Source organism: Malania oleifera, chromosome 2, assembly GCF_029873635.1.
Source record: "Malania oleifera isolate guangnan ecotype guangnan chromosome 2, ASM2987363v1, whole genome shotgun sequence".
NCBI lineage: Eukaryota > Viridiplantae > Streptophyta > Magnoliopsida > Santalales > Ximeniaceae > Malania > Malania oleifera.
This window is the reverse complement of record NC_080418.1, coordinates 125,769,193-125,784,695: the sequence shown is the minus strand read 5'-3', so window position 1 is coordinate 125,784,695 and position 15,503 is coordinate 125,769,193. Positions and strand designations below refer to the sequence as shown.

Below are 15,503 nucleotides of genomic sequence, written 5' to 3'. Positions count from 1 at the left end.
CCAAAAGTCAATCACAAATTAGGTTCCTACGAATTTAAACTTTTAATTGGTTGCATTATACAACAAAGAAAATGAATGGGTTGAGGAAAAAAAAGAGCATAAAGAAAGAAAGGATGAGAAGTTTTAACAAAACAGAAAAACAGAAAAACAGAAAAGCATAAGAACCAAGAAGCAACATACAACATGTGGACAAAGAATGCAATAAATAATATTTTCAAAATATGAGCAAGAGCAAAAAAGGGAAAAACTCGTGGAAAATTTAATTTCCAACATAAGACTCCAAAGCTTTATATTTGAATAAGAATACACCTCAGCATCAGCCATCAGCAGATCAATGAGTCAATCATGATCAAGCATTTGTTTCAGCACCTAAATCCATGGTTGGAATCCAAAAATGCCATGTACTAAACAAACGAGTGGAAAATCACAAAACACAATAACCTGAGAAAGACCTCTAGATCTGGCTCAGTGAGAAGAGTCAAGAAAACTCAACTTCCAAAGAATCTCCTACAACAGCCTGCCTTGCAAAAGCATAGGCACTATTAACAGTTACTACTGAAAGCCCTTCAAATTCCCCTAATACCCAAACAGATCAGGTAGATAAGTAAACAACAATCAAACGCAATATCAACATGAAGTAAAGGACAAATTCAGTGATAACACAGATCTATATGATCGAAAATGTTATCATACAAAATTAAACACATTTCATGAATGTCTAATCACGACAAATTACAGATCTATTGTACCCAGAAAAATGACAACCTTAACAATGATAATTTTTGGTTGATTCCAATTATAATAAAATGCCATTTGAGTGATATCTGAGAACCAAAAACTATATACATGAATTACTCAGGAAAATAGCTATCTTTTTAGGAGTCATTGCTTGATATCATCATCCAATTGGGAAATTAGTAATTTTACCCTTTTTTATAACAAATATATATATTTTTTTAAGAGAAGAAATAATTACAACAGTACGAGCATAAAAAATCCTCCAAGAAAGAAAATGTAAAAAAACAAAAGAAACTAAAAATGGGCACCCAGATGTGGTGAAAAATGGGCAAGGGTGGGCTAGGCCCTGTCATTCAAGATCAGAGACGGTTAAGAAGTTAGTACGGGAAACTAGGGTAGATTAGCAACTTGGAACATAAGGACGGTTATGGGTAAAAGCATGGAGATAGTTGGCACAATGATTAGAAGAAAAATTAACATAATCTGCCTTCAAGAGGCTAAGTGGATAGGGAGAAAGCTAGAGAAAAAACAGGATTTAAGCTTTGGTACACTAGGAAAAAAAAAAGCATAAAAATGAGGTGGAAATCTTAGTAGACAACAACCTAAAAGATAGTGAGGTAGATGTTAAAAGGGTAGGGGATAAAACCATAAAAATCAAGATAGCTCTAGGCCAAGAGACAATAAATGTCATTGGTGCATACTCTCCAACTAGGCTTAGCAGAAAATTTTAAAAGACAATTTTGGAAAGATATGGACAATATTATAAAAGGCATACTAGGGTCTAGAAAAAGTTCATAAGAACTGATTTGAATGTACACATTGGAAAGGACAATAAAGGTTATGAAAGGATACTTGGAGGCCATGTATATGGAGCTAAAAATAAGCCCAATGATATGATTTTAGATTTTGCCATGTCATACGATCTTGTTATAATGAATACCTACTTTGAGAAAAGAAAAGAGCACTTAATAACATTCAAGGACAAAACAAAAACCAAATGGATTTTTTCTTAACTAGGAAGGGAGATCATTCATCATGTAAGGATTGTAAAGTTATCCCACGTGAAAGCTTGATTACAACATTAAGTTTTAGCATGTTATATATGTACTGAAAAAATGGAAGAGAAAGAGCAACATAAATTAATGCAAGAGAACTAGGTCGTGAAATTTGAAGGGAGAAAAATACTGTAAAATTTAAAGATAAAATTATCAAAGAGGGTAATTGAACAATGGGGGATAAGATGCAAACACTCTATGGAACAGGATGGCTATCTCTATTAAAAAATAGCATAAGAGATTTTAGATGAATCTAGGGGAAGAAGATTCTCATGCAGCAAAGAAAGTTTGTGGTAGGATCAAGATGCTCAAAAGTCATAAAGACAAAAAGAATTTGGTAGGCTCACTCTAATTAACAGTACCTTAACAAATCTTCCCATTTGTCTCACATCTCTCCTACCCTTTTTAGCTTCTATTGCCAAGAGACATGAAAGAATTCAAAGGAGGTTTCTTTGGTGGGGCTTGGGAGCAGAGTTCAAGTTCCACCTTGTCAAATGAGGCATGGTGAAGCAACCCATTTGTTCAAGAGGCTTGGGTTTGAAGTCCATTAACTTTTTCAGTAAAGCGGAAATGGTTATGGAGATTCATGGAAAATAAGGATCATCTTTGGAGGGGAATCACCGCCGTGAAATATGGGCTTGAATATAATGATTGGATCTCCCAAGCTAGGAACGGAACCAAATAGTGTAGGGGTGTGAATTTTCATCAAGAAAGGCTAGAATGACTTATGTTCTTGTATTATATTCCATGTGAGGAATAAGGGCAACATTTATTTTTGGCATGATTTGTGGCGTGATCAGGAAGCCCTTAGCATCTTATTTCCAGCCATCTATAACTTGGCTTGTCACAAAGATGCCTGCATCAGTCAACACCTCTTTGGAACATCCCCTTCCTTAGAAATGTGCAAGATTGCAAATTCCACCAATTCACAGGCTTCTACAGCAATCTATACAAAATCCAACACCAAAATAGTACAAACTATCCATTTTGGACCTTAGACAAGAAAGGACCTTCACTATTCGATCCTTCTACAGCAATCTATACAAAATCCAACACCAAAATAGTACAAACTATCCATTTTGGACCTTAGACAAGAAAGGGCCTTCACCATTCGATCCTTCTATAGGAAACTCTTTTCTCTAGTAACAGGAATAATTTCCTTCAGACCCTAATTAACTAATGAAGTATATGATTAACTAATCTATTCAACACTACTATAAAAACCAAGAAAATACCAAATGAATGGAGGAAAAGCACATTAATACCTATTTACAAAGACAAAGGTGATATTCAAAATTTTAATAATTATCGTGGAATTAAACTTATGAATCATACAATGAAATTGTAGGAAAGGGTAATTGAACAAAGAATATGATTAAAAACAAGGGTATTAAAGAATTAATTTGGTTTTATGACTAGGCAATCGATAATAATAGTTATTTATCTTTTAAAAAGATTAATGGAAAAGTTTATGGAAAGGAAAAGGGGCTTGCACATGGTGTGTATTGACCTAAAGAAAGCCTATGATAGAGTACCTAGGGAAGTTATATGGTGGGCTTTAAAAAAGAATGGAGTATGTAGTAGGTATACTAATGTCATTAAGGATATATATAATAGAGTAACAACTAGCAATAGGACTGCAAGAGGACAGTCCAGAGTATTTACAATCACAATAGGTGTAACAACTAGCGCTAGGACAACATGAGGAGAGTTCAAAGAATTTACAATCACAATAGGTGTACATCAAGATTCTACTTTGAGCTCTTGTGTTTTCACTTTAGTAAAAACAAGGAATATCCAAAACAAGACCCCATGGTATATGTTGTTTGTAAATGATATTGTGTTGATTAATGAAAATAGGAGTGGAGTAGAATCTAAGTTAAAAATATGAGAGCATCTTTAGAGTCTAAAGGTTTCAGGATAAGTAGAAATATGGCAGAATATATGAAATGTAATTTCAGCCATGTAAGGAGGAATATTGGAGAAATGATTAAACTTGATGGTCAAAAAATTAATAGCACTAGTAGATTTTAATACCTTAGATCTATTATGCAAGCAGAAGGCGAAATGGAAGAGGATGTAATACAAAAAGTTAACATAGGTTGGGTAAAATGGAGTGCTTTGGGTGTGCTGTGTGACTTGTAAAATGCCCTTAAAATTAGAAGGAATTTATAGGATAGAAAGACCAACAATGCTTTATGGACCAAAATGTTGGGCAACTAAGAAACAAAAAATCTAAAAAGTAAAAGTTTCCAAAATGCAAAATCTAAGGTGGATGAGTGGTATAATATTAAAGATAAATTAAGGAATGAACATATTCGCAATAAGTTAGGTATAGTACAAGATAAGATTAGGGAAGGAAGGTTTAGATGGATTCTACATTTGAAACGCAAGCCAAATAGTGCACCATTGAAGAGGAGTGAGCTAGTTAGTGTTACTAGTATTAGAAGGGGAAGGACTAGACGTAAAAAAACACAGAATAAAATAGTGAGGATGGATTCAATAGCTCTTAAGTTGGCCGAGGAAAATGCCACGATTGTCTAAATTGGCGAAAAAAAATTCATGTAGCCAACCCCACCTAGTGGGACTTAAGGCTTGTTATTGTTAAAATTACATCAAAGCTGCCTTCCAATCCCTTTGATTTCAAACAGCGAAAGACACCCCCCCCCCCCAAAAAAAAATCCCCAAAGAGTGCCCAAAAGAAGCAAGAAATAACTTTCTCCCAAAGCAACTTCGTGAAGTATCCTTATCTTAACCAATTCTAGCATTCCTTTTCGAGCCAAAGCAACCAAAGAATTGTAAAAACAGCAGAGTCCCAAATGATAATTTTTCTCTCCTCCTTCCCAAAACCCTCGAACATCACCATCAAAAATCCAGAATGGTATCCATAGCAGCCCAATCCCCACCAAAATACAAAAACAAGTTGTTCCACATGTACCTGACTACCTTACAATGAATGAACATATGGCTGATAGTCTCATTAGACTCATAGCACTACATACAAATATCTGGGCTGTGGGCTTTGGAAGGCCCCCTTAACAGTTAACACATCATTCATATTGTCTCATTGATCTTGTTGAGAATTAGAGTTCAAATGAAAGCCTCAATTTTAAATAGAACCTTTGCTTTCCAAACAGCTTTATGTAAAAGGAAAGGGCTAGGGTTTGTGGATTTTGTGAGATGGGAAAAGAAGGGACTTTGAAGAGAAAGATCCTGAAGTGTCCCCAACCAAAGCCTTGTATCCCCCTGCAATTTTGGCAAGAAAGAATACAGCACACCCAGTAAGTAAGTTAACTCATCTATTTTTCGATTTAACAAATACTGGAAAATACCAAGTAGGGACTGCCATCCATTGGACATCCATGGTTTCCATAACAAGTGGCAAAAGGAAATCTCGTATATCATATATGACTGCCAGCTGAAAATCCAATTTTCCTAAAACAGAGAATGTTAACTTTACTTCACCTACAACATTGGTCAGGAAGAGCACAACAAATGGGAAATTAAATGGCCAGTAGATTTTTATAGCAATGACACAAGTCACAAGGCATGCAGCGCACGTACAGTACAATGACTCTGTCCCCCCCCCCCCCAAAAAAAAAAAAACCCGCACCAGCAGATAATCATGAAAATGACAATCACATAATAATTATCACTACCACAATAAAGAAACGGATTCAACGTGACAGTGAAGGTATACCTTATGATAAGAGTTCTCAAGCTGACCATTTGAATGTGAAACAGTTGAAGGAGATGTTTGCGTTCTCATGTGATCATTAATTCTGCTGCCACGCCCTCTGCCTGAAACAGAATTCCCCCTACCACGGCCTTGTTTTTTCCTGTTTCCATCAAAACCAGCCTTGATTTCTACGGTTTCCATTATTTTTTGCCTTCCGTCGGAAACAACCTGAATTCAATTTGCTTTCAGTATTTCTATGATATACCATCAAGATGATAGAAAATCTAATATAAATGAATCAGAAACCTACCTTAAACTGCTAAAAAAATATAGTAAAAAAAAAGGGGGGTAGCCCGGTGCACAAAGCTCCCCGTGTATGCGGGGTCCGGGGAAGGGGTGGACCACATATGGGAACCAAGATAATTAAAAAAGGTAAAAACATAAAGATATGAAATTAAGCAACTAAGAGCGACCTGGCTGCAATACTAACTTAGAAACCAGATATTCCAGGGTTGAAACTAAATCAAATCACTAAATGAAACTTTTACCTCAACATGTTCAAAAACTGCTGAACGGTCATCTTCTTGAACTTTTTGTCGCTTTTGAGTGTTGGCTTGTATAAGAAACTCCTCTCCATTCTAGAAAAATGGTATAGAGATGATGTAGTCATCTTTAGATAATCAAAAAGCTTCTGACATCCCTCTTTTTCTTTTTCTTTTTCTTTTTCTTTTTTTTTTTTTTTTCACTTTTTGAGTGGTTTTAGGGTTATGGTTTGAAAGAATGTACCACAGATCACAAAGAAATACATTTACAAAACAACGTTCTATTTCAAGAAAAAAATATTAATAAAATTAATAATGCTACAGAAATATTCAAACATCTATACCTATTATATTATTAGAAAATATTAAAATGCACAGGTGTATGCCATAATTATCCACATTCCAACCAATTAAATTAAGCAAGCCATCTTGTCCCAAATTTTTAAAATAAGCAAGAATTATTTTTGCTTTTATTTCCAATTTTCTCATTGTAAAAAGAATAATTTTTTAGAAGAAGAAAATCATTAAGAGAAAGAAAAATACTGGACAAAAGAAAAGGAACAAGCATCCTCCAAAAGAAAACAAAACAAAACTAAAAGAAATATCAAACTACTTATGCAGTCATGCTTTCCAATCCCGCTGAATATACTTTATGTTTTGCAAAGCACACACGGGGAAACATTATATCAAATTATTCATGTAACATGAGCTGCTTTAAAGATCCATCCACGTAGTTTTCCAAGACAAAGATGGCACAAAGACAAACACAAACCATTAAAATAACTATCGTATGTCTATATTTTAGTATTATTTAGGCGATAACCACCCAAGGCCATGTCCGTTTCTGTACCCATGTATTTGTTCCACATGTGCACCGCTACCAAACCACTACTAAAAAGGGCAGCCCGGTGCACAAAGCTCCCACGAATGTGGGGTCCGGGAAAGGGGCGGACCACAATGGATCGGGTCAATAGTACACAACCTTACCACTAGTGTACACCAAAAAATTATATTTATTAGTGTAAAAAATATTGTGCAATCTATCCAAAATAAGAAAGTTCCCGACTTAACTCATTATAAACAAAATTGAAATTAAAATTCACAATGCAAATCCTAGAACTTACATAGATAGAATGAAGATTTTTTTCTGAGAGCAAAAACACACATCAATGTTTAATCCATACAAAATCCATTAGAGTACTTAAGAAAATAAGAAGGAACATATAGAACCATGTCCCATGAGCAGCAGGCTATGCTGAAGTGACTGGCATTTTATTCATTAGCTCAGCTCAAGATACACCATGCATGCAACACAAAGAACATGAAGCAATATCCGAGAGGAAAATGAAGAAGAAACCAAAGCAAAAGATTGAATTAGGCTCACATCATCATCTGAATCGCTAGAAGTTGAAGGGGTGGCCAAATCCTCGACAGGCCCAAATTTTACAGAAGAAACAGAAGGTCGCGTTGGCGGCGCCGAGGCACTGGCAGAGGAAGCTTTGCCAACCATTCGGGCTTCGAGCTTGGCAATCTTTGTGGGCAGCGACTGATCAGACTGGTTTGAAGAATTGGACGAGAAATGCATTATCAAATCGTCCGACATTGCAGCGCAAATGCAGAAGCAAAGCGAATCGCCCACCAAAACAGCAGAAAAACTATATCTATACTCGAAGTAAACCCTAGACGGCCATATACTGGAGTGGATGAAGCAAGTCCTGGAACACCCTTTTGGCCAAAAGCGCCAAAACCATCAGCAGAACACGAAAGAAAGAAGTTCTAGTCTCCACACCAAAATCAAAAGCAGAGAGAGAGGGTGAGCTGAAAACGAGAGAGCTAAAAGCAGTTGAGACGATCAAACACAATTGTCTGTTTCAGAGGACATGGAGAGATGAACTGAAAATGAAGTCCAGTGTGAGAGAGAGAAATTTTGGGGTTTGGTGACGGAGAAAAAAAACCCTATTTTTCATAAACCTGAGCTGAACAAGAAAAAAGAGGGAGATGAGCTTTCTCTCTTTTTGAAAAAAATAAAACTAAAAATTTTTTTAGGAGGGGACTGTGGCTTGAAGGGATGTTTGAATTAGGGTTTTGTTAAGAAAAACTGTCTAGTGGCATTGGCAAGGGAATGATCCATGATATCTGATGATTTACTTGCTTCATCCATGACTGCTGTTTTGATTTTGATCAGATATGGACGTGAGGGGGAATATTAAACCATGGAAATGGTCATGAGGAAAGTAGAAACACAATGGACAGAGAAGAATGAGGTCACTCCCTCATTCTGCTGCTGTGGATTGTGGAATGGATCAGGAGTGAAAGTTGGATGGGAATGGAAATGTCACCAAGGAGTTGGTGATGTGTGAGATGCACATTTACAATATATATAGTGGATACCCTCCTTTTTTTGTTTTTTTTTTTTTTAATTATTGTGTTTGAAAACTCATTTATTAAATGACGAATAAAAAAAAATTCTACTAAAAATAAGTTTATTCTTGCCTTTTCTTGCTCAATATTTGGTTTTGGATTCAAAGTTTTGAATCTCTAGCGCTTTAGTGGTGTTTGAGTTAAACCATGGGACTAGCTTGACTTAAGGAACACTTGTGAAATTTTTGTTTCTTGATGTCTTGCTCTTTGCCGAATATAGGATGGATCACCACTGAGGTTCCAATATCTTTTTTACTAAGCAAAATACAATAATAATAATAATAATTATTATTATTATTTATTAACATCCTAAATAAAACACGTACCAAATAAAACACTCATGCTTAGGTAACATGGCTAGATTTCCCATTCATCATATTAAAGTTGCCACCTATTTTCTCATCAACATAAAAGGATAATAAAAATAACTAAAAAAAATACCCTCTTGTTCAATAAGATTTAACATTTTTATATATAAGATGAAAGGAAATGCAACTTCAAAAGAATTTAATAAACTAAGTTTAATTACATTTTTGGAAAATGTATTCCAATTTTAAAAGCTTAAGCAAGTAGTAGGACTACAAATGAGTTGAGCCACTCGGAAGCTACTTGATTCTTAACTCGATAATGGCTCTTTCAAACTCATTTATCAGTTAAATGAGTCAAAATCGAACTCAAATTTTGAGCGCGTCAATTAAACAAATTGAGCTCGAGATTAGTCATATTCGGCTTGTTAGACTCGCAGGCTAACTTGTTTAACAACTCGTGAGTCGCTCGTTTAGTAGTTCAGTAGTAGCTCGTGAATCAACTCAATATTAGGCTTGTGAAAAAAAAACTTGACATTAATCTCATTATATATTTGATTTTAATTTTTTTACTTTAAAAAATATTTTTCTCTAATTATTTTTATTTATTATCAATTAATTTAATTAGTTTAGTAACTTGATTTGTTTATTAGTTTGAAACAAGCTTCAAAGGAGTCAAGTTTTTGCTTTAGCTCAAAGTCCAACTTAATCAAGTTGATTGGATCCGAACTTAATTATATATATGCTAAATGAGTTAAACTTAAACAAAAAACTTTAAGCTCAATTCAAACTTAAGCTCTTTTTCAAATAATGAGTCAAGCATGAGCTATCCATAGTTTGGTTTAACTTGACTTGACTCGTTTGCAACCCTAGCAAGTAGCCAAAAAAAAAAAAAAAAGAAATTAAATGATTAGTTACTTAATGAGAAGATGGAGGTAGGGCAGAAGATCCAAAGGATTGTTTGATATTATTTTGTTTTTTTTTTTTTTTTGGTTATCTGTATGTAGTATTAAAAAACCAATTCCCTAGTTCACTTTTTTTTATTGTCAAATTTTAACTATTTTCACAAAAAAAAAAAAAAAAAAAACTAGATTCCATAGTTTTTAATTATTTTGGCAGCTTATTGCCGCAATACTTTAATCGTCATAAATCACTTTATGGGATAAAATCATCCATTTTATACACAATTTTTAGTTAAAATCAAAATTAAATGACCATATGAATTTACATCATTATTAACATCAAAGGATCCATAAATTTATTAAAAACAATAAAAGTCATTTAAAAAATATTATTGCTATTTTTAAATTCTCGAATACAATAGGATTGTTCTCGATGTACTAAAAAAAGTGAGATCTAAAATATAACAATTAAGTAAAATAATTATAATTACTTTCTGTTTTTAATAAAATATTTTTTTTTACTTGTACTCTTTTGCACTCTCATTGTTTTAATCATATTTTAAAATTGTTATTTGATATGTGGACAAAATGAGCATTTGTTGGATTAAGTTATAAATTTATTTTGCTTTTGAAAATATTGACCAAACATGTTGTTAGATTTTCAATGTTTAGCTTTTGTTTTTGGCTATTAGCTTTTGTTTTTTTGTTTGGTTTTTCATAATTTTTGACATTGATACCAATATAGCCCTATGTTAGCTAATGATATTATTTGGAAGTTCAAATTGATTATACAATAGAATTATGGAAAGTGAAGTCATATAAAATTAAAAAAAAAAACCTTAAATATGAAGTTATACAGAAAAAACACATACACACAATAAAGTTTCAATAAATTGTTGACTCTAAAGATATTGTAACTACTTTTGTACACAAGAATAATTACAAACCATATGGTTCACAAAAAAAATTGTGTGGTTTGTAGTAGTTCACATGATTATCTTCTTGTTTTGATTTTCAAATAATATTTTGTCTGCTCCTATGATAATTTGATGTTAATTCATCAAAAAATCAGGTCAATATGTTTCAATTTTCGTATATTCGCTTTGGTTTTTTGACAAATGTCAAAAACAAAACCTAGAAATGTTTATAACCTACACAAATTAGTGCTTCTTAAATTTATTTAGAGAAAGCATTAATTAATTGCTACTCCCTTAAAAGTAATTGTCATTCACAAAGGAAGGAATTTGGAAGGAGGCTCATGGTACCCGAGTCGAGCTAATGATTGCTTCAAATATGAAAGGACTTCATAAGTGATAAGGACCTCCAACACAAAGGCTTTAGCAATCATCCACAAGGGTAAGAAAACACAAATCCATTCTGTATAGTTTCTCATCTTAGTCCATAATTTTTAACTTGTCAAACAACTCGGCCAAGTATTATAGGACAACCCTAGGAGCTATCAACATTTAGGTCCCTATAATATATTCTTATTCATAAATCATTGTGGACGATGATAGTTCATCCTATCCAAATTGACTTCCCAAATATTGCACCAACAAATTAATGTTTTGTAGAAAACAAATAAGAAACCATGGTGAGAAAGAGGGAAGAATGAATACATAAGTAATTTAAATGTCTAGATACTCGAGCATAATCATGCAATAAGGAGTTATGAACATCCCATACTTTTCAATTTGTACTAGGAAGTCGAGATATGATCACAATAAAGGTTAAATTTAGCAAAAGATTTCATGTTGTACATAGAGAAATTTGAGGCTAAACAAAAGAACATTTGAATTCCCCCCATCTTAGAATGAAATAGCTTGGAAAAGAGCTTATGAAAGATGGAATAACAGTAAGTATCAAATTTTCATGTTGACAACAAGAAGGCTTAACGTTAAAAGGCCCATTCATACCACACAAACATAAAAGGAAAAATAAAGTAAATACAAGCTACCAATTTCTTGATAACTTGGATTCATCTACACATTACTCCTTAAAATCTTCATTTGATAAATATATCAAGAAGATAGGTGGTGCTTTGAGAGAGGTATTACAGATCATGATGAAAGTGGGGCTTCGAGTATGAATTATACCTCCAAGAAAGGCCTATTTTGTAGTGCATATCATAGAAAAACCTCAGTAATACAGTTTCAAGGTGCCATGCATAAACTTTAATAAGGGCACCATAAAGATGATAAATCACCTTCATTCATCATAATCATTGTTTATTGTACATAGTGTCTAATGCAATTGTGTGTGTTGACGCGCTTCGATTTTAATCCTTCGATCAACAAAATAAATAGCACAAAGAACATTCACAGAAAAAATGTAGACGAGAGATTTTACATGGTTCGGCAAAATTGCCTATGTCCACGGAGCATGCACCTGGAGAAAAATTCACTATGAAACGATGGTAGTACAAGATTTGATCAGACTCTCCATGATCCTAGATCCTGTGTACACCCCTTCACTTCAAACCAGTGAAGGAAAAATCCTCCTAGAAAGAAAACCCCCTCTAGATCTCCTTGCACAAAATGACAAGTAATAATCTCTTTTTCCCATACTTTACAAACATATATATGACACCACACAACCGTTGGATTTAGAGACAATCCAACGGCTGTGATAAAAGCCACAGTAAATAAATTAAAAAAACATATTTTTTTAACAATCTCCACCTTGGCTTTTAATCACAGCCAAGCACAACATTCCATCCCCACATTCTGGGATGCTCTGTCAACAATCAACAAGAGACTACATTAACTAAGTCCAGACAGTGCTTGAACTTAACTAATGTAACAGGCTTCGTGAGCATATCTGCAGCATTTTCATCTATATGGATCTTCAATAATTGGAACTTATCCCTTTCAACCCAACCTCTAACTGCATGGTACTGCACGTCAATATGCTTTGTGCGATAGTGGTAGACCTAATTCCTTGCCAAGTGGATCGCACTCTAACTATCACAGAATACGTGTAACCTATCATGCATAACACCAAGTTCATGAATCAATCCAGTTAACCACAAAAGCCTCCTTACTTGCCTCTACCAAAACTATGTATTCAGCTTCTATAGTAGACAAAGCTGGAGTAGGTTGCAACATAGCCTTCCAACTAATGGAACCACCAGCCATGGTAAAAATGAAGCCAGAAGTAGACCTCCTCTTATCCAAATCACCTACATAATCGGAGTCCACATAACCCTGAACATTACAATCATCAGTACTTTCAAACAAGATACCATAATCAGAAGTGCCACGCAAATATCTGAAAATCCATTTCACCGCATTCCAATATGACAAGTCTGGTCTACTACATACCATAGCATACATGTAGTGACCTAGAGAATTTGTAATATTTAAATAATAAAAGAAAGGAAGAAGAAGAAATTAAAAAGGGGGCAAGTAGCGTTCGTCGACGACGTTGCATATTGGGCTTGTCGACGATGGTGTGATTCGTCGACGAGAAAATATTGAGAGAGGTTTGGGGTGATTCTGAATTTCATCGACGAGGAGAAAGTTTGTCGACGAGTTTTCTTCATGACCTCGTCGACGAGGTGACGTGGCTCGTCGACGAAAGTCAATGTATAAATAGTGTTAAATGCGATTTTTCAGCTTAATTTGGCCACATAAATTCTCTCTCTCCCTCTCTTCGGTTCCCTACCATTCTCTATAAGATCTCGGGAAGATTTTCTGCCGGTTCGACGATCTGAAGCCACCACAATGCTTCTGAGAAAGTTTTCTACAAGTCTGCTGGAGCGGATCGTTGGTGGGACGAGTTTGGAATCCATCCCAAATTCAGGGTAAGGCTTTCTACTCAATATTTGACTTATTGACAGTTGTAGAAAGCGTAGTACGCGTAGAAATACTGAACTTTAGTTATGAAAAATATCGTTTTCAGGGTGTTGAACAGGGAATCCTGCGGGTGCAGAACTATTTTCTTAGGGGCTCTTCAGGAATCAAGTAAGGGGATAAACTAAACTAGTTATTTTATGAAAATGTACGTATGTTATTATAGCATCTGATTTCAGGAAAATAAATATATTTATATATGCTCTATGTTTGGGAAATACTGCTGTAAAATATGATATGTTTATATATATATATATATATATATATATATATATATATGAAACCTTGTTGACCTTATAGGTCATGCTCGGTTTTGTTTATGACAAATACTCATTGAAACTAATGGGTGTTTGAGGTTTTGTGTAGGAACTAAAATTGTCAAGATTGAGATGGGCACAAAGCAAGTGAAGACAAAATCCCATTTGTGTTGTAATATGTATTTCATTTACATAATTGGCCTGTAATAGTAATTAGGGCTCTGGTTTGTAATAAGCTCACACACATCACATGCTTGATTTATTACGTAAGCTCAAACAAACCATAAACCAAAAATGACCTTAGAATGACCTTAGGGTTTACCCTTCGGTCAACCGACACCGGATTTTTTTTTGTGTCTCTAATTGGACATAAATGACCCTAGGACACACACATTTGCACCTATGTTTGTTAGGCACTTGATTAGGGTTTGTGTGATTCATAACAGGACCGAAATGCACACATTGTGCACTTTCGGTCGACCGGCCAAGACAGTTCATTTTGCCCTGGTTGACTGAACCAGTGTAGTTCAAAAAGTCCCGATCGACCGAAGCCCCCTAGGTCAACAAATTGACCATCTATTCGACCGAGCCAATTTTGTATTGCAACTACCTGGTCGACCGAGGGTCATTGGGAGAAATCTCAACTGTCTGGTCGATCGAACCAGTCAGTTCAAAATGTCCTGGTCGACTAAACTATATGAACTCTGGTTGACCGAACCTCTCGGGTTGCCCTGATTTTTACCGCGGTTAAACTTTCTTTAAACAGGGTTAAAACATTTGAAATATTATTAAACTTTTCTAATAATTCCTAATAGGTCCCCAACGGTCAAAAATCATGGGGTGTCTATATATACCCCTTCATTTGGGAAAATTAGCAACTTGATTAGCATTTAAAATCCAAATATTTTCTCTCAAGCAAAACTCTCACTACTACTCCTACTTTCTCAAAAACCACTCATACTTACTTTCTTCTATTGCCAAAAGCCTTTGTAAGTTGATTGAGTGATTGTATTGATAGGTTTGCTTTCATTCTTTGATTGTTTGAATTGATTTTCTCGAGAGCATTACCTAAGTATTCTTAGGGGGCTTTTCTCATAAGCCTATCCTAAGAAAACTTTGCTAAAGCTTCTAAGTATTGCATTTTCATTTCAATATCTTAGAAAGTTTTGTATTTGTTTTTGGCTTGCAAAAATATTTTTAAACCTACTCAAATATCTTGTGGAATCTATATTGAAATATTTGTGAAAAGATTTTTGTGTTTTTTACATTAATTTTTGTGGCAATATTTATTCAAGTATATATCATTTGCTGAATACAAAGATTGCATAGTTTTTGCAAACCAATCATATACATTATATTCGTGATTGACATATTCTGCAATTTGGAATATCTGAAACCTGATTGATATCTTTGTCTGAGTGCCTTGATTGAGAACATATTGAAATACAAAGATTGCTTGTTGACACTCTCACGTACGCATTACGTTGATAGAAAATATATTTGAGAGTTGAACTATTAAGACCACACTGAGCTTACATATTAAATCATTTGTGGTGTTTGTGATTGAACGCATTTGGGTACAAATCTGCTTTACGTGAAAGCACTTTTATATTGTACCATTTGATTATAAATCTGAGTGATTCCAGGCGTGGCCTGAGGGGGCGATAATCCAGTCCGGTAAGGATTGTTGTAACGGTTAAGGTCAGCCCTGTGCTAATTGACCTAATTTATATAGGTGTCGCTCCACCCG

General features: G+C 34.5%; 1 protein-coding gene across 3 annotated transcripts in view; it reads right to left on the bottom strand.

The window, feature by feature from the left end:
- LOC131149647 (serine/threonine-protein kinase TOUSLED) overlaps positions 1-8,365 on the bottom strand; it is a 47,463-nt gene extending 39,098 nt beyond the window's left edge. Inside the window, exons 1-3 of one of the 3 annotated variants that reach the window (XM_058100285.1) lie at positions 7,399-8,365; positions 6,021-6,110; positions 5,494-5,700 (exon numbers count right to left, since the gene is read on the bottom strand). In XM_058100285.1, coding sequence (XP_057956268.1) covers positions 5,494-5,700; positions 6,021-6,110; positions 7,399-7,617 — 516 coding nt within the window. In that variant the 5' untranslated portion in view covers positions 7,618-8,365. Of the gene's footprint in view, positions 1-5,493; positions 5,701-5,782; positions 5,970-6,020; positions 6,111-7,398 lie in introns of those variants that run through there. The other 2 variants (XM_058100286.1, XM_058100287.1) reach the window with 2 other exon arrangements.
- Between the last annotated feature and the right edge of the window lie 7,138 nt (positions 8,366-15,503).